At 40.6% G+C, this 19,114-nt stretch overlaps 1 protein-coding gene across 1 annotated transcript in view; it reads left to right on the top strand.

The window, feature by feature from the left end:
- The first annotated feature begins 1,933 nt into the window (after positions 1-1,933).
- rps6ka1 (ribosomal protein S6 kinase a, polypeptide 1) overlaps positions 1,934-19,114 on the top strand; it is a 49,596-nt gene continuing 32,415 nt past the window's right edge. Inside the window, exons 1-2 of the mRNA XM_034674577.1 lie at positions 1,934-2,624; positions 9,700-9,744. Coding sequence (XP_034530468.1) covers positions 2,562-2,624; positions 9,700-9,744 — 108 coding nt within the window. The 5' untranslated portion in view covers positions 1,934-2,561. The remainder of the gene's footprint in view (positions 2,625-9,699; positions 9,745-19,114) is intronic.

The raw sequence follows: 19,114 nt of genomic DNA, 5'->3' as shown, positions 1-19,114 counted from the left end.
CTAACAGCAAACATGTCAATCAATATCTTTGTCCTTTTGAAAGGTTGTCTGTTTTTGCAAGATGCTGTTTCCTTCAGGATGTATGTGACCCTTTCCTGACAATGTATTGATTTTTTTTTTGGAAAGAATGGCTACCAAATGCAGCTTTCCCCTCTTTTTCCCAGGTCTAATATCATGAGTCTGCACCCTTACTTGTCTTCTTTTGATTCATTCCCATAAATTGCCATTATTGCACCTCTCACTTTCACCCTTGGCTCAAAGTGGATGTCTTGAATTCATCATACTGGATAAGAGGAGCCATGAACAGAGAGAAATGATCAGGATGAGAACTGCAATTTTTCTGCACATAATGGAGAAGAGAAAAAATGTAAGAAGATAGAGGAAGAAAAGAACAAAGTAGCAAAAAGAAGAGAAGGATCAATGGTGCGCTGCATGGCTGCACTAAATAAAAACGCCTATCTAGCATGATGAGGTGCCATGAGCGTTCCCTCAACAGCTGCTTATCAATCATCGAGATGAATCGACGGGTTAATGTGAGCTCTGGGAAGGCAGTGACTTTTAATATTACATACAATATGCCCATGATGGATGATCCTCCTCCTACAGTACATTCACCCTCTGACCATCCTTTGGTGCATTGGACTTGACAGAAAATAAATGAGGAGTGCGTTGACCTTACAAGCATCCTCTCTTGTCCCTTCTCCTTCCCTGGTGGGTTGAAAGATGGAAGAAAAAAAGCTGACAAGCTTGCACAAACACACATCTTTTGTGTCCATGTGAACAAACTGCATCCTTTGGAGACAGCGCATCATATGAATATGCACAGATGCATCAGCAGTTCTGTTATCCAAAGGAAGATTAACTCAAATATTAAGGCATGTTGTAGTGTTCCTGAGCTGATGAGATTTTGCATGTAAACAGATGCCTTTATCACTAATATGAAGGCTTAACTCTGATCAGCTGCAGCTTTTGTCATTCTGCTTTTGGTTCTACAATAAAATATGCAAAGTATCCATTATCAATAAAGGGAAAATCAAACCTGTGTTGGTTAGTGTTAAAGTTGTATTGCATGTACAATAGTTAGACAACACATCCATCTGAAGTCATGGAAACACATCAGAGCTCCGTTTAACCTTTCTTTAACTCCTCTTTTTTGTTTCTCTGAAATGCCATGCCTTTTCAATCTGGATTTGAATCAAATTTATCTAAACGATCAGCGAGGAGACTATTTGATGCTCTCCAGTTGCCAATAGTAACCAAAGCTTTGGCCAAGAGCAAAATCCACTCAGCAGTGAATGAAGCATTGAGGGTGGAGAGGTGTGTGTATTATATCACTGAAGAATACAAGGGCCATGACAAGCGCTGTTATCAATGGAAATGGAGTGCTGCATCAAATGTTGTGTCCGGGAGGAATAAAACAGCAGTGGTCACGACACAAATTCAAGTCTCTTCTATTCTCTTTCTTCTGTACATTGCGTTATTGTGTAATCTGTGTTATGTAATTTCTGGAACAATGTGTTTTGTCTTTTAGAGGAAGTGTTGGATCTAAAAGCAGCGCTCTGAATCTATTTCCATGGTTTTAAGAAAATTGAATTTTTGGATAGAAGAAGACCACTTTAGGTGTTAAAGTTGCACAATCTTGCACTGTCTTGCTATTTTTTAAATAGTGCAACCTCATATTTTCCCTTTTTTCTTTGGCTGCCATTCATGATTTGACTGACAGCTTTTCTTTTGAACTGCTTTTCTCCTGATGCACCTGCTGCACCAAAAGCATCAAAGAAACCAGCCTTTCGTTCATGAATAACAGCCTCGAACTCTCACATTACGTAGTTGCAGTTCCTCTCTCCTCCAGATGGCGGCACAGTCGGACCTGGGCGGTACAAATGGAGAAAAAAAGGAAAGGGGCTGGATGAAATTCTGCTGGAGTCTGCCAATAACAGCTCGAGTTTGGAGGCTGCTCGTACTACAGAGCCACACTGAGGTCTCTGTGGGGAAAGCAGGCGGACTGAGCGAAGTGTTCGCCTTCAGCCCGGGGAGAAATCACAGCTGTACACTCGGGAAGGAGGACGTCAGGAGCGGATAACGGCGTCGAAGGGGCTCTGGTTAATTCCTTCAGGTGGCTTTAGTATTTGAACACACTGGCTTGAATCAGAGTCTTTGGCACTGCTTTCCTCTCCTCTCGTGCTCGTAAAACCTAAACCCCTGAGAAAGCAACGCGGGTACCTGCACAGAGAAGCGCTTCCATAAGTGCTGTATTGGTCATTTCTGCTGGATTATCTCCCCAAACAAACGCGCGCAAATGCGCAAGTGCCAAAACCGACACCAGAGTCAAGAGCAAGGGATTACAATTGTGTTCTAAGCTCGCAGCGTCTGCATGCGCGTCTTCTTCTCTGAGCCGGGAGCAAAGTACTGATAGGCTAAATCTACTCTACCTGGACTTTGGAGCTCCTTCTTCTTCCTCTTCCCCGAGCTGCACTTGACAGGAGGAGCAGCGGCGATAAAAAAAAATCTGTAGAGACCACATTTCAGCAGCTGAGGAGGGGAACTGAGATCCGGCGAAAATGCCTCTTGCACAGATATCGGAGCCATGGCCCACGATGGAACTAGTGCAGCTCGAGACAGAGGTAATGGGAGGTGACATTACTGTGCATACATTGTTTGACGAGGTTGTACCTGAATTCATAAGCTTAAGGTGAAATTGAACATGGCGCACCAGGTGAGCGTCAGGACTCAGTTCAAGGTGCTCACGAGTCAGTTTGCAAGAAAAGTAAAAGTTGAAAAGATTGATCTGAGTTGACTCCCCAGGTTTATTGTCAAACATAGATGAAGGTGGCTTGACTGAATTAATAATTCAGAAGTTAATCTTGGTTTCAATGAAGTATGCATTTTTAATTAGAGTACAACCAAAGACTGTCTTTTAGGCGGCCCATTTTTTTGCCTATTTACAGCTGTATGACTCAAGCCTAGCCTAAAGGGAGAAGTTGAATTTTACCCCTACCTGTGCAATTTAATCCTTAAAAAATAAGTTTAAGAGCCTGACTCAGAGACACTTCACTTCTTTCTCTTCTTATAACTATTGTGCAACTCATTTTCTAACCTCACAGCCAGAGGGGGGAGAGCAGTGTGTGATCTAAAGGAAATTTACAGACTCTGACTTTAGGAAGACACACTGCAAAAAGTATTATCTTGATAATGATTTAGAGTTTAAACAAGCTCTTATGTGCAGACAGCATGTCATGCCATATTTACAGTCTAAGTTAATTTGTTATCACAGATATCCATGAAGTTAGTGTTTTGTTTTCAAGAGTTGACTCCAAACTTGAAGAATTAAGACAGATTTGAGACCCTTATATTGTCCTCCAGACCCCTCTCCTTGTATTGCACCATAATTATTCATGACTTCTTCGGTTGCCTCTTAAACAGACTGGTTGCTTGGTGAATAAGCAGCCATCATATTCTGGTTAAGATGAGCTCACATGGGCAGCATTAAAGCAACCTGTTCCCATGTTGTGAATTGCTTCTTTTTTTTTCTTCTTTTTTTTTAATTAAACCTGAATCTACAAATGAAGCATGTGAAGTGTTATTGTGTTTGTGCGCTTTCTAATGAAGAGCTCAGAGCACAATATTACACTGTCCTCAATCAGCCTTACAAGATATCAGTCTGATTAGAAACAAAGCTGATTTCCTGTCCCTCCCTGCCTGGTGTCGAATCTCTCTGATTTGATGGGAGTTAAAATGTAATGAGGACGAGAAAAAAAAGGCAGAGGAACTGAGTGAAAAATGATCACCTTTGTTCTCTGATTCTGAATTAGTTCATTAGACTTGAGGCTGAATCTAGAAACACCAAAGGCTCATTTAATTTGACTAATTTAGCTGTAAGATTAATTCAAAGATGACGAGCACACGCACAGAAGTAGACATGATCGTAGAGCAGTTGGATGGTTTTATTGGTGCTTTATGATGAATGAAAAACCTGCAGAAGAAGCACTTTGTCATTTAGAAATTGTGTCATCATGTCTTAGTTCTTTCCTGCAGACTCCACTGTTTACAGTATCCTGCAGCATATGAGTTGGCAGGGTAGCATATCACAGCTGAACAGATGGTGGTGCAGAGCCTGTGAAGAGTGCTAAGTTTCAGACTGTAAAAATACACAGCCTTTGGATTACTAAAGTGGTGAGGTCATGGCAAAAAAACAGTATCCATGTGTAAATATCAGCTTTTATACAAAATATGAGAAGGAGATAATATTTGGAGTGTCACAGAGAAGCATCTGCAGCACAAATCCAGTGTTTGTGATTAATTTGTTCGCACCAGAAACTGCAACAAACCTTCCAGCTAGCTGCACACTTTGAAGAGAGAGAGAGAGTAAGAGATAGAAAGAGGGGTACCTCAGGGCTGAGCTCAGCAGAAAGTGCAAGCGAGACTGGAGGCCATGCCAGTTTAACATGTTTGGAGAGTCAAACAGGAAGCATGTCTTTTGGAGCAGTCATATTCACAGATGGAACGGACAGACAACAGACACTTCGGGCTGTTTTTTTGGGAAATAAAAGCCAGTAGAAAACAAAATCACTTCTTTGAAAAAAAAAGACCCACCGCTCTCACAGATGATGTGCAATGATACGGCAGCTGGTGACAAGTCTGCTTCCACGTTGCTCATTATGCGAGTGCCTGTGTTTGGAAGCAGAGAAGGTGTCATGAATTGAAATCAGATCGACAGCCTTTTGTGCTGCAAAATTGTGGCAAAGCAAGCTGGAAATGTGTAAAAAGGGCTATTCACAAACGTTTGCTTGATTGAACCCTTTTATTCATCACCAAACCGCGTCTGTTATGAATTAACTTGTCAGTGAGTCATCTCTGATAAAGGCTCTTCAGTAAACCATGTCAATCCCATTCCAGTTGAGTCACTACCACCTGCATGGACCAATGCTGTTACTGCCTCTTAAAACTTGATAAATGTTTGCAAAAAATACTTTCAATAAGAGAAGTGACACTTTAGTTGTTGTTGAACTGAGGCACAAAAAGTGTAAAGGCACTCGTTGAGGTTTTCATCACTTAGTTTGGTGCTTTTCATAAATGTATTCATGATTATTTAATGATTATTTCACCTCTTCTCACTGCATCTTTAATTGGCCAATTTTATGCCTCAATGCTGGCAAAAGCCTCAGCCAGAGCAATTCTTTTTCTGGTTTGTCTGTCTGTGTATCTGCTCATCTGTCTGTCTCAGTGTCCTCCTGATGCAAATGACTTGTTTCATTGCAAGAATACTGTGAATATTGCACTGTGCTCATCCTTTGCTGCATCATTTTCCCCGTCAGCCTTTCTTTTCTACTCTTATTTGTCTTTTATATATTTATTTTTACAACCTGCACTCTTATTTTAAACCACCTATGCTTACTAGTGCCTGAAAGACAAAGCTGAGGTGAAATGATAGCAATGTGTCACAGGTAAACAATCAAAATCTGCCTTAAGGCTCAACACTAACTTTAACAGTGGTTACCAGGGTGGCAACAAGGAATCAGCTTTTGTTTTCTGAAACGGAAAATCTGGTAGCAGTTCTAACGTAACTTATATTTTGAAGGTACTAGAATAAAAGCTGAACAACACTAACTAAACCAAATTATTTTAGCTTGTGTTATCATGTTTGAGATCCCTAAAAAATGAATCCAGTGCTTGCTTTCCAATCCCAATGACTGTATAAAACATGGAGATAGTCCCTGTGATGTCATCCATTTGTGTCTGAATGTAAGTTTTGAAGCCAAAATATGTCAGACGCTGCATTGGAAATGCTGACCCAACCTAACTTTTGAGCAACCTAGAAACAGGCAGAAAGGTGGAGTTCAGGTAGGCTTTTAATCCCCTAGCAAACCACAACAATGCCCACCTATCCATCAACTCAGCTGTTCCCCAAACTGTGCAAATTTATGTTTAATTCTTGGCTTTGATAAAAATCAAAACAGATGTGTAATAGAGAAATCCAACCTCCATACAGTTTGTAGAATTTGTATAATGGAACTACTCCAGACAGGCCTTAAAGAGCAGATTTACAAGCGTATGGTGAAGGGAAAAGACTTTTTGCAGATTATTTTGGAGTGGAGTTCCCTCACTTATTATGCAACGCAGCATGTAGCGGAGAAAGTAGGGTTAACTTCGGGAATGCGTGCCATGTTTGCTCGCAAGGCGTGGTCAGCGGTTTACATTAAGAGCACTTGATGTTCAGTGTGTTCCTGTGCACACACGTAGGCTTAGCTGTAGCTAATCTGGGTGTGACCTAAGTAACACCTGAGCAGGGCAGGGTGGGCATGTGATAACACAACACGTAGCTTGACAGAGAAAGTGTTATTCCTTTTGACTTTAAAAGTAAGCTAAAACTGTACGTTGTATTTAGTGTTACGTGTAGGCCAGGAAGCTGAGCTGAGGGAGTAAAGAATCATCCTTTCTTTCACTTTGAGGCTGCTGGCGTCAAGAAAAAGTTGCCGATCACTCACTGAAACAAAAAGCTAGAAATAGCTTTTGTCTATTTTCCAGCATTGACCAGAAGGGGACATTAGTAATGTGACCTACTGTCAATACTCACTGGAGAGTGAGATTACAAGAAACTTTGTCAGATAGTGTTGCAGGCACAGACATGAGCATGGTTATTGTATTTCTTAGTTGCCTAGATACAGGGCAGCACTGCTTCAATCTGGTTGCTTAAACACAGATTTATCTTTTAAACACACACCACTACATACACTACTTACATTGTTTACTTTCCACATAAAGTTTTCCTGTGAAACATTTAAAGTTTTTTAATAGACTGAGCTATAAATCTTTTCACAGCATGCTTGTGACCTGTACATTCCACCCTATGTCTATTATTCACACACTCTTCGTAACAGTGTTTCTGAATACATTCGAATCACGTTTCTTTATTAATATATTCAACTTTGAGCATATTCATGTGGTTGTTTTAGTGTGTGTGCATGCTTGCACTCTCATTGAGGGAGCCCAGGGGAGGGAAAACACCATTAACTGGGCCACTTGGATCAGCCATGCAAAGCTAATGAGGGCAAAATGTGTTGAGAGGCAACGTGGAGAAGGCATTGCTGACAAACTTCACACACACACACACACACACACACACACACACACACACACACACACACACACACACACACACACACACACATACACACACACACACACACACACACACACACACACACACACACACACACACACACACACACACATACTCAGACAGTAGAACTCACACACACATACTGTAGGAGTCCCATGGCTCATCTTAAACATACTGAGTTATCAGACAGCTACACACACCTCACTGATGGAATATTGAACCTCAGCATGAAAACATTGAGGTAAGGAGAGACGGTTTATCTTTGTGTTTCAAAACATTGAGGCCTCTTAAAATTAAAACACACACATCTTGTTTATCTTCTCATTTTGACTTATGAAGCACATTTATGTTGAACTTGGATAATTTATTGCTACTACTCACATAGCAACCGTTTTTTTTCTGATATCACACTGAGGGTAGGAAGTTAAAATGTTGTTATAATGTTGTATGGCTGTTCACTATTTTATATCAGATACATTTAAGCTAACTAACATATCACTTAAACACTCTTTGATTGATATGCAAGGGAAAACACCATGAAAATCTGACCATATTTCAAGTTAAAACAACACTTTAGAACGGATTTAGAAATTGCCACCTTGGCCTCTGAAGCGTCTTAAAGCTAAATATTATATTTGGTAACATACAACAGAACAGATATACATTTCTAATTAACATAATGTTAATTCTTAGCTAACAGAACATTAGCTAGCAAGTTGTTGAATACTAGCATTAGCTGTTGCCTAACAGTGACTAATGGGAAAAGGGTTTATCATGAAAAATGGCCAAATATCTCACTAGATTAGATTTAGAAATCGCGTCTTTAGTAAAACAAGAAGCATGAAAATGTTTTTTTTCTGATGATAACATGACATCAGGGTAAATGGCCACTGTTTGGATATGGTAAATTGTCTTCATTCTCTTACTTTTCAAGGCTTGTATAAAGGCACACAGTTTGGCTGACTAATATTGTGTTCTTTGAGATCAAGTTAACAATTAAACAAATTAACTGTTGGTCTTTTAAGATGCCCAGCACATTCAATTTATAGCTCTCTGCTGTTGCTAGAGCAAACTTAAGTCAGAAAATAGAAAGTACATCCAGTGCCCAATGAAATCCAGTCTAAGCACAGAGGAGGATGTACAATGCTGTGTGGCATTACAGGGACATAATATAGGATCCCCAGTGTGTGCTGTTTTTTATTAGCATACAGAAGCCTCCCCTGTCCCTACTCATGCTTCCTTTACATTTTGAGCTCTACACACTATAGTTTGATTGTTAAGGCGCCTGCTTGTCATTGCTGCCTGTCTTGTTTTGTGCAGTCTTAAGGAAGTGGAAGAGAGAAGAAGGCATGAAGGAAGTGTGCAACCTCCGAGTCGCCCTTCTGTAATGGAAAAACAAAGCATGAAGCGGAAACAGGAGGAGTTGTTATTGAAGGGGTTCTGACGCTTGGCCAGAATACTTGGCTCTACATCCAGGAGTTCTTTGATCTCTGACAGGAGGGGTCAGTTATCAGCATAGATTTGTTTTCATATGTGTTAGAGCACTACGCATCAATACTCAAACACTCAGCCTATGGTACTTGTTAAAGTCAATGTTCCTGTCAATCAGCCTGAAGTCTTATGTGGCTCTGGGGCAGCTTTGCCAGGCCTGAGAAAATCAATCACTCTGAGAACCTTGATTTCAAATCCCTGGAGGAGTGACACTTGAGGGACATGTCTGAGATTTGAACACTATTTTTTCACCACATCTTTGACAGATTTTCTTTTGGGATTTCTGTAAATGGACAATATTGGACCCTGGAAAATACACAATTTGGATACCCCCCCAGTAAAATAATCATTTATTTCCCCCTAAAAAATTGAATTTCTTCAGACATCACGTTGTACAGTTGCTTTGAAATACACAGACACCACTTGCCAGCTCTGGTACATAATACATGGTATATGGACAATGTCATCTGTGACAGACCAGATCTCCTTCCATTTTGTAAACTGTATGGATATGTGACACATAATTGAACTTGTTTTATCTTTACAGATCCAGGTCCCTTTTGTCTAACTTAGGCCTGCTTTACTGGGCCTTATGTGCATTTGTGTGCCACATAAGGGGAACCCATATCTTTTCTGTCTATATCTTCAAAGTTACCCACCCACTTATATTCTCTGAAACAAAATGTGGAGGTTGTGAATAGTCTCAGGTGAGCCTTTGTTTTCCAAATAACAATAATTACCCCTTTCAGCAAGATGAACCTACAGGGGATAGATGAAGGATGTGCATTTGTGTCGCAGCCTAACATTATTAGGTTTGCTAGCTGAGGAGCAAAGTGCTAGATTCAATGGACTGCTGCCACCCACACAGTCTTGCAAATATTCTCCCTCTTTCTTTTCTTTGTGTGACTTCCCTCTCTCTCTCTACACGCACGCACACACACACACACACGCACGCATGCATGCACGCACGCACACACACACGCATACACGCACGCACACACACACACACACACACACACACACACACACACACAGTATTTGCACTGTCACACTTTCTGACTGTTTCTTGTATCTGCTTCTTTTGACAGAATGGGCAGAGCACTGCTGAGGATGGAGTCACGCCTGCTGTCAAGGTACATTGCATCTCTGGGACACACACAAATGCAAAGACTTGCACACACACACGAATGTGAGCCAATATTCCTGTGGCTTAGCATCCGATAAAATAAAGTGAGGACTTGGACACAACTACTAAATCCTTTGGCTTTTGTTGATGCTTTTCAATGAAGGCCAGATTCCTTCTAAAGACAAATCTTGGTGTGAATCTTCATGGTGAGCTGTTTCTAAATCAACTGAAGGAGGAAAAGAGAGCTGTCATGCTCACACACATCCATGTAAATGTGCGGCCGTGCGTCAGTTTTTCAACAATTGCATCAACGGCACTCAAAGTGCATCTGCTGGAGAGAGTTTAATGTGTTGAATACTGTCTGAGCGAGCTACAGTCCAGCTACTGTGTTCTGATGTGTCTGGGTCAATATAATAGGGCAGTGTTATTACACAAGCAGCATGTCCTCATGTGTCCTGTTCACAAGAACATACACAAGCTTGGATGCACACACACACACACACACACACACACAAACACACACACACAAACACACACACACACACACAACCACACACACACACACACACACACACACACACACACACACACACACACACACACACACACACACACACACACACACACTGAGAAGCATTGAGTCAGCCCTTTCCTGCCTCCTGGCCTGGCTCTTCTCTTCGCTTTATTGTCCAGCTCTGAAACGTGATCCTGTTTCCTCCTGAAGACTATTACTCTCAGATCGTGTAGCAGAGGATTAGGAAATGTTCCCTCCTGCTTAGCCTCTTTTTTTATACTGTCCCCACTCTCAAGGGGGACACAGTCTGAAGAACACATCGTCTTCGCTTTCAGTTCAGAACAATGTGCTGTGACTGAGGCAGAGTTGTGTGCTCAGAGCTGGATGAGAAAGAGGGGTTTCGGTTAAAGGAGAGGGCACACAGGAGCAGAGCTTTTTCAGGGACTCTAACTCCAGATGGCAAGAGAAATGACGTTCAGTAAGAACTTATTTGAATAGTGTTTTTAATAGAAATGGCTGTATGTTAAAGATCATTTTCATTTGCATCTGAATCTAATACCTTAATCTTAACATTGTTTATCTGCTGATGCCTGAGCTCAAATTTCCCTAATAATTCACCAGAGGATTTCTAAGGTTCTTTATTCTTTTTTTAAATTTTATTTAGAGAGATAACATGAGGCAAAGGGCTGCAGGTTGGAATGGAACCCCAGTCACCAGGCCAAGGATTATAGCCTCTGTACATGGGGCACACTAGTTTTACAACTAGGCCAAAACCAGCGCACCCAATCATCAGGTTTTTAACAAAATAGATGTCAATATAGCATTGATAAAGGAAATAGAAATAAAGAATCATTTTAAATCAATGTAATACAGTCAAAAGACATACAAAGCTAACAAAAGTTAGGTTGAGCAGGGTTTTATCCTCCAAGATCTTTCCGAGTGAGGTAACAACAAGCCAGCGATTGACGTGCCAGTAGAAAATAGAGGTAGCAGATTATCACAGCACAGTTACCTGGAACCCAACTTTTTTTCTGACCTCAATCTCTGAACACAGTCAACATCTATCTTCTTTTGATGGCGCTATGCGTGATAAGCCGTAAACACTGCCCATCATTTCTTTAAACTGTTACAAGTAGATCTCAGTTTAAAAGAAAACAGAGTTACACAGACTCCACTCTATCTTATATCAGGGCTATGAAGCATTGAATAGAATCCTTATTTCCTGTAACTTACTTACAATTTACAGGTCTTGAGTTTGCTGAAATGGTAAAATCATGATGCAGATTGATGCTGATGCTGGATTGGTCGACACTGCCTGACTATAAATGTATTAGAAATCCAAAACCAGAGCACTTCCCACATACAGATTCCCAAGTCTTAAGAAAGGGCCTAGATGGGTGACATCATGGCAGTAACCTGATCTGCATTACAATGAGCTGATACCAACCCAGTATATTTGATTGGTAAATCCCTAATCATATCACTACAACATGCCTCTGCTGGAAGATGATTATATGTCATTTTCACTCAGGCCTGGCTAATTATGTACATTGCATGTTGTTTTAATTGATTGGGAAGTATTTCAGTAATCTGATCAGTTATGTAATCTTGTTAATTAGGATGTTCTGCAAACAGACGGCTGGATTATCTGCCTCTGAGCCTGCAGGAGAGATAGATCAGGTTTCTCAACTACGATACACCACAGGTGGATATGATGATGGATTCTGACATAAATATGAAGGATTGAGTCAGAAGTCTTCCGAGAAATTTGTTGCACTGAAGGATCAGATCATGGTTGTTGTGTATGGAGGTATATATCTCACTCTCAGACTGTTCTGGCACCGTGCAGGCAGGACAGTTGAGACCAGTATAGCTGCAGCAATCGATGCCAAGCTGCTGTTTAAATGCTGGGAATCTGATAATGGCTGCTGTTATCTACTCTAGCCATGGGAGTTACCTGGCTCCAGCCGACCTAATGGGAGGAACGGTGAGGGGGGTAGATGGGGGGATGAAGGGAATGATCGAGATGAAAAGATAGAGAAAGTGGCTGCCCTTGTTGGCTGGAAAAGGCTTCAGAAGTGGTTGTCCATAGTGTGAGGGTGTGTGTGTCTTTGTGTGGGTTTGGTGTCAGTGAGGTTAAGTTGGTCCTCTGCCCCTGGAGAAAACATCCACACCACTAATGAGCCATCTTCTGTCTGCTGACACACTCTCTCTTTCTGCTCTCTCTCCTTTTCAGTTTCAGTTTGACTCTTTTATTAAGTGTAAAAATCAGTGAACACACAGGGGAATTTATTTGGCCAGCAATGCTGCTTTTGTCCCACCTGTGCTTTTCCTGAGCCATTAGCCTGAAAGTGAATGTGACCGCAGTAGGTAAGGCACCCTGACAGGCTACTTTCACAGTTTTTAACCCATTGACTTTTCTTTTTGCCCTTTTTGTAGTGGATTTTAGGACAAGGTGACACTTGAACACAAAAAAAAGTTGAAACCTACTTTTTGTTAAACAAAGTAGTACATTTTCTATTGAAAATCAACTGGATACTTATTTGATTTGCTAAATGGATTCATTAGTTAGTCAAATGCTTCCAAAGTAAGCATCAAGGAGCCCAGCAAGCGATAATGCGAGAGGGGATCACTGTGATAATCTCATCTTAATCCACCATGAGCATTGCACTTCGCAGTATTTAACTAGTTACAGCGGCAAGGAAAAACGTCCTTTAACAGGCAGAAACCTCGAGCAGAACCAGACTCATGTTTGACAGCCATCTGCCTCGACTGAATGGGGGTTGGAAAGAGGGATAGAGGAGAATAAGAGAGAGAGACCGATGATAGTGATGAGACAGATAGTAGTAGAAGTACTTTAGGATTCTTTAGTTGTGAAAATAAGAGATTCGTTTGTCCACTTGTAAATAAAGACATTTTCTGTTTATGTATAAAGTATAGAAAGTGGTAGGTTTGACAAGACAGACTTGTATAATTGCATATTTGTTTCCATGCACTCATTTTCAATGTTCAGTTTAAATGAACACAAACTCTGAGAAAGAAAACTTTGACTCTGGTGTGACAGCACAGATGCTGTGAAACACAAATGGTCATGTTGCGGTGTATTGATGGGATGTTCAGACAATAGAGCACAGTCACAGGAGAGGTCTTGTCACTGGGGGATGATATTACCCAGCAATTCACTCTCTGCCAATGAGCCAGGCTCAAGATGATCTGCTAGCTCTCAAGTGTGGAAATTGGCGTATTTCAAGCAACCTGGGAGATGGATTCACTCATATACTGTAGTTGAAACAATGGATATGACAGCTTCAGTTGCCTGGAGGTGCTACAGTTTGGTGAATTTGTAAAAGAAAAAAAGAGGATTTGTGTTCAGAGCGGTCTATTTGGAACTGTCAAAAGAGGGACTCACTCAAGCAGATAAATGTGACCTTTTATGAGAGTATTGATCGGGTCTATTTTAACCTCAACCTCTTCCCATGACCTGGTTTCTGCTTTGTTGATAGACCTCTTACAGGTTTGCTTCTAAAAAAAAAAAGCATAATATGGAATAATATTTTCAGTCTTTTATCAAGCAAAACCAAGACAAGCAGTTTATTTATAAACATCACCAATACTCAAAAAAGACTATTTCCTAACACTAAGATGTTAGTTGTTTACAATAGCCATTTAACAACATTACAGGTTAACCCAACCAAGGTGGTCAGACAGCTGCAACTGAACTGTCCTGACTCACAAATTACCTTGCAAAGCTTGCAAGAGGTTAGTAATTCAGCCTGATGTCATTACTCCAGCCTAAACACATTAATCTGCTGTTCTAATGAAGTTGCTACTATCTCTTTTAGCTGTGTTTTGCTTTGTTGGCTGCGCTAATCATCTGCTATCAATGCACAATGAATACACATCCACCTGGTTTTAATTCTAAACTATTTAATTGAAACATCCTCATCCTGGTGATGTTTGCGTTGTTGGTTTTCTAACAAAGTTCCTGCTCACTTGAAACAGACGAGATAAGGAGAAACAATTACAGTAATCTCAACGTGGTGTGCAGTGTCCATCAAAGCAGTCAGGACAATTTTTCCTTTTACTTTTTGTCTACAGATGTTTACAAACCAAGCAATCCCCTGGTCTCCACAAGTTGAAATACTCTTATAGATTTGGGAAATTTTGTTTGTCATGATTTCCCATCAAAGCTAGACAGGTGGGATATCCTAGTGACTGGTTGACATTGTGGCTCATTTGTTAGGATTGAGACCCAAAGTGAAAAGTCATATTTAGCAACTTTACGAGGCTTAATCTCTCTCTTAATCTCAGAATTTTGCTCGTTATATTGACATCATATACCTCTAAATGTCACTGTGCATCAGACTAAGCATGTGAATGAACTGTATGGAAGTGAATGATGCTGCAGGAGTGGACTGAAAAGATTCTTTGTTGTTGTCTCCCTGGGAAAACTACCAAACCATTCACTAACAAAGACACTACAGTCATTATTCAGGCCTCAGCCATGAGGTAGATTTGATTCATCATTTCATTAATTTGGGTTTTGTTTTTGACAAACAATCAGGTCAGGATTAAATAACAATAAACCTTTTAGAAGAACGAGATGTCTGTAAAGTGCTCAGAATGGTGGATGCCCTCTCCTCCGATACATATGTGACTGTGAGTTACTTTCACAGCTGAAAAGCCAAAAATAGTCAGCATTTTAGCTCAATGATCTGTTAATTGCTAATCAAAAAAATGCTGTTTAATCAGCAAACCATTGCAGGAGTATGATTGTTTTTGCTAAGTGCAAAATTATAAGAGTCAACATTATAAGATCCATTCAGATACAATGCAATGTTATGCACTTTATTCTTATTTTAGAGAAAGGCACAGAGACAAGATTTCACACTCCAAGCTTCTTGCCTTGAATGTTGCTGAAAGCCAACATTCACTAAATCTTTTTGAAAGGAACACAGCGTGTAGTCACAGCACTTCTTAGCAGTTGTGCTTTTTCTGTGTTCCTTTGCCTGTCTTTTTTCTGCTACTGTGATTCTCACTTCAGCATGAACTCCCACCTTCCCAGCCTGAGGGGAAGGAATAGGTGATGCCTTTTCCATTGGCATTGCTGACATTTTTGTAGTTTCTAATGTTGATAATGTTTTATTTATTGCAGCTGTAGTTGCAGAGCAGCTGCTATTTGTGCTTCACTGAGCGAGTGACAAGAGGGTGCCGCGGAGGGTAGACGTCATCAAGGGGATTGCAAAGAACATGAGAGGAGAGGGAATGAAGGGAGGAGTAGATATCATTGGGGGAGTAGAAGAAAAAGTGACTGTCGCTGCTGCACAATTTCTCTGGTTGTGGACACAAAACGATATTACACAGTACAAAACAATGTGACTGCAGAGAGACTCTGCATGCAGCAAACCACAAAGGGATGTTGCAGAAATACTTCATACTTCAGGTGTACTTTTTGGGTCTCTTGGAAATAAGTGCAGAGTAGACGGGCGCAAACACTTGATTACTTCTGGCTGATCTATCTGTATCCTTGTATGGCTGTGCATATGTGTAAGTTTATCAGAAGGTGGGCTAGTGCAGCCTTTGGTGGTGACTGACTCCAGCGCTGATTAAATATTTACCAGTGGTGAGAGTGTGTAGGCAGGGATTGCAGCTTACATGATGAGCTTTCTGACCTCTGGGGCTACCGTAGAGCGCAGCAGGGCTGGCAAGTCAGGAAATGGGAAAGTCAAGGCTATGTAGCCCGGCGATGTGTGTGTGTGTGTGTGTGTGTGTGTGTTTGTGTAAGCATAAGCCTCTCTGTGTGCACATGCATGGTGTAGGCATGGCAACTGCTCTCGCCTTCTTTCACAAACCTGACCTCGCACTTGATTTATGTGCCCCCCCCCCCCCCACCTCCCTCCACACAGAGACACTGACTAAATACACACACTTATTGTACTCCACTGAGCTGTATAATCTTGAAATCCTTGATGGAGTAAAGATTATACCCAGAAGACGGTCTGAACGAGTTATCACACTATGTGTTCAGGGGTTGATTGTGTATATTGAAGCCCTTGTTCTAGGTCTTTGTATGTTTGTGTCATTTGCACGTATGACTACTGTTCTATTGAAGATGATCTTGGAGATGATGCTTCAGAAGCGGAGTTGAACAATTAACCCTCCCCATCCCTGTTGTGACAGCTGCAGTGAGAAAGAGGTACCAGACCTGTATGTGTATGAATGTGTGTTTATGTGAGAGTAAAAACTAGTACAACTCTTTGTCTCTTCATGAATAGTTGTGGTTGCTAAGTTACTGCCGGTGACAAAAATTAAGGACTTGGATGGTTGATGAAGAAAAAGATATTACAAAAACTGATGTGTAAAAAAAGCCAGTGAAAGTGAGGGAAATTGAAGGAAGGCAAAGGAAACATCCATGATGAATAGAACTCATGATAACGAAGCTAATAAAAGTAAACCGTAAGCTTAGCTTCAGTCTAGAAACCAGACCAGTTAGCTTATCCTGAGTGTAACCCGGTTCAAATTACAACTTGCTTTTACGCATTGTATTCACTAAGGATACTGATGCAAACCTTGCTGAAGGAGAATCTACCTCTAGCAAACATTCAGCTAGCTAAAGACCGGACAAACTGGGACAAACAGCTAGCTTATCCTTATTTAACCCTACCTCTCCAAATTGTTTCTATACTTCAATTTGGAATAAATTAAAGAAAAATAAGATGACACTTATTTAATACTGAGCTAACCATCAACTGGATTTGGCTTTATACTTACTAGAAAGATTTTCAGTCTCAGTCTCTGTAAGAAAACCAACAAGCACATAGCCAAGAAGTCAAGCTTTTTCTCACTGAGATGTCTGCTGTTTTTGCTAGCTTATTTTAAGCTGCCATCTTTCCTTTCTGTGTCTGTCAGTAATGGGGAGCTCTCTCTTTAGCAGGAGGAGTTCAAGTATTGCTCCTATGAGGGCTTTCAATCTGCTTAATTTACTGAACTTCCCTCAGAGGACAGAGGGGCTGAAAGATAGAGGAAGGGAGAGAAAATGGGAATTAATTCTATCTTTCCTTTTAGGTTCTCTCTCTCTCTCTCTCTCTCTCTCTCTCTCTCTCTCTCTCTCTCTCTCTCTCTCTCTCTCTCTCTCTCTCTCTCTCTCTCTCTCTCTCTCTCTCTCTCTCTCTCTCTCTTCTTTTTTTTTTTTTTGGCTTGCATTCCTGTACAGCTGTTTGCATTTGTACCTCCTGATGTGATGTAGCATATCCTTTTTATCACTTCCCCTCTTTGCCCCTTTGGGTTTTGCTGACTAATGGTAAGAAACATGAGAAGAAACAGGGCTTGCTTGCATGGAGCTCCAACCGAAGCACATATTCAGGAATTAAATTGGATTACAATCAGTAGTAGGTTTATAACTTATGAGTTTTATTTCTTAAAGTGCTCACATTTTCTGCTCAAACAATGATTTCATTTTGTAAAGTGATGCTTTGACTTTAATGCCAGAAAGTCTGTGGCACATTGCCTGTATCCTTTGGCAGCTACATGCAGCATTTAGCTAGCTAAAGGGTAAACTCTCAAGCAAGCTTGCTAACATTAAAATCTACCTCTACTGTCAGGACATTTTTCACATCAGTTGGGAATCATGATTTAAGTCATACCATGGCTAGATAATGCTAATTAGTTGACAGTGACCTAGCTTTGACAGCTAGCTAGTGTCTTCCCTCTTGTTCAAACAAGGCTTTATTTAATTCAAGTTTACTAATCTTTTAAACACTTCCTTCACTAACACAATGAGACCATTTTGTGCTTAACATTTCTCCCTTCATTTTTAAGTTTCTGACATTTCAGTTTATAAATAAATAACATTAAAAGAAAAGGCTACTTCAGAAAGCAAATCAGACTTTATTGCTAGCTTAATTGCTATCAGTTGTTTTTACACTGCCAACAGTATTTTTTTCACGGTGTTCAACTGTAAAAAAAAAAATCCACTATTACCACCAGCATGCTGCAATAAATCCTTCCAGCCTACATGGAGTGCTAGATAGTTTAAGATTGCAACATGGAACACATACTCTTCAGTTTTCTTGTGTTTAATAAATAACCTGCCACTATCTGTATATGGCGCTACTCCTGAACCATCTGCTTCTCCCTTTTGCCAAGTTTGTGTGAATGCCAAGAATTATTTGTTAATACTCTGATGATCATAACACCAGATCTTCACTGTATCTGAATTTGGCTTTATCCTATTAATTCCACTAACATATTATTTTCTACCCCCTTCTTTGTTCCCTAACACCTCCAAAGAACCATGTGCAAGTGACTCAACAATAAGTCATTTCAGTTGTGCAATAAGGAATCAGGATTCTGCATAAGGTAGCTTTTGGGTATAAATGTGCATAACTGGATGATTGTGCAAAAGGGGTTGCATGCTTAGCATACCCTTAAAAGCGCGTAACATAAAGGTTTGATAATACAATAAAACTGAATTGACAGGATCATGATAAAGACAGGCTATGGCAAATATGTGCCTTGTTATGTTTTCCTAGTTTACATGGCATCACCAAAATATTGCCTGGAAGTGTTGAACATTTCTTCGAAAACCTGATCATATCCATCTTGCAGCCAAATGTGAAATCTTGCCAGGAGGAGTAATGCATTATGCCCAGCATCTGCTTGGCCGTGATTCCCAGTGAGCTAAGAGGCCTGTATTAACAAGGTTTGGACACGCCTCGGAGCCTGACAGAGCTAAACACTTCACATTCCTCTGCAGGGTTAGAAGGAGGCTTATGAACATGGGAGAGAGGCTAAAAGCACAGAGGTCATTATACAACTGCAGGCTTCAGGATGTAGCCTAACATGCACTTAAGGTGTTAGTGTC

This window comes from Notolabrus celidotus, chromosome 22 (assembly GCF_009762535.1).
Source record: "Notolabrus celidotus isolate fNotCel1 chromosome 22, fNotCel1.pri, whole genome shotgun sequence".
NCBI classification, from domain to species: domain Eukaryota; kingdom Metazoa; phylum Chordata; class Actinopteri; order Labriformes; family Labridae; genus Notolabrus; species Notolabrus celidotus.
The sequence above is the reverse complement of the archived record's forward strand: the minus strand, read 5'-3'. Positions and strand labels throughout refer to the sequence as shown.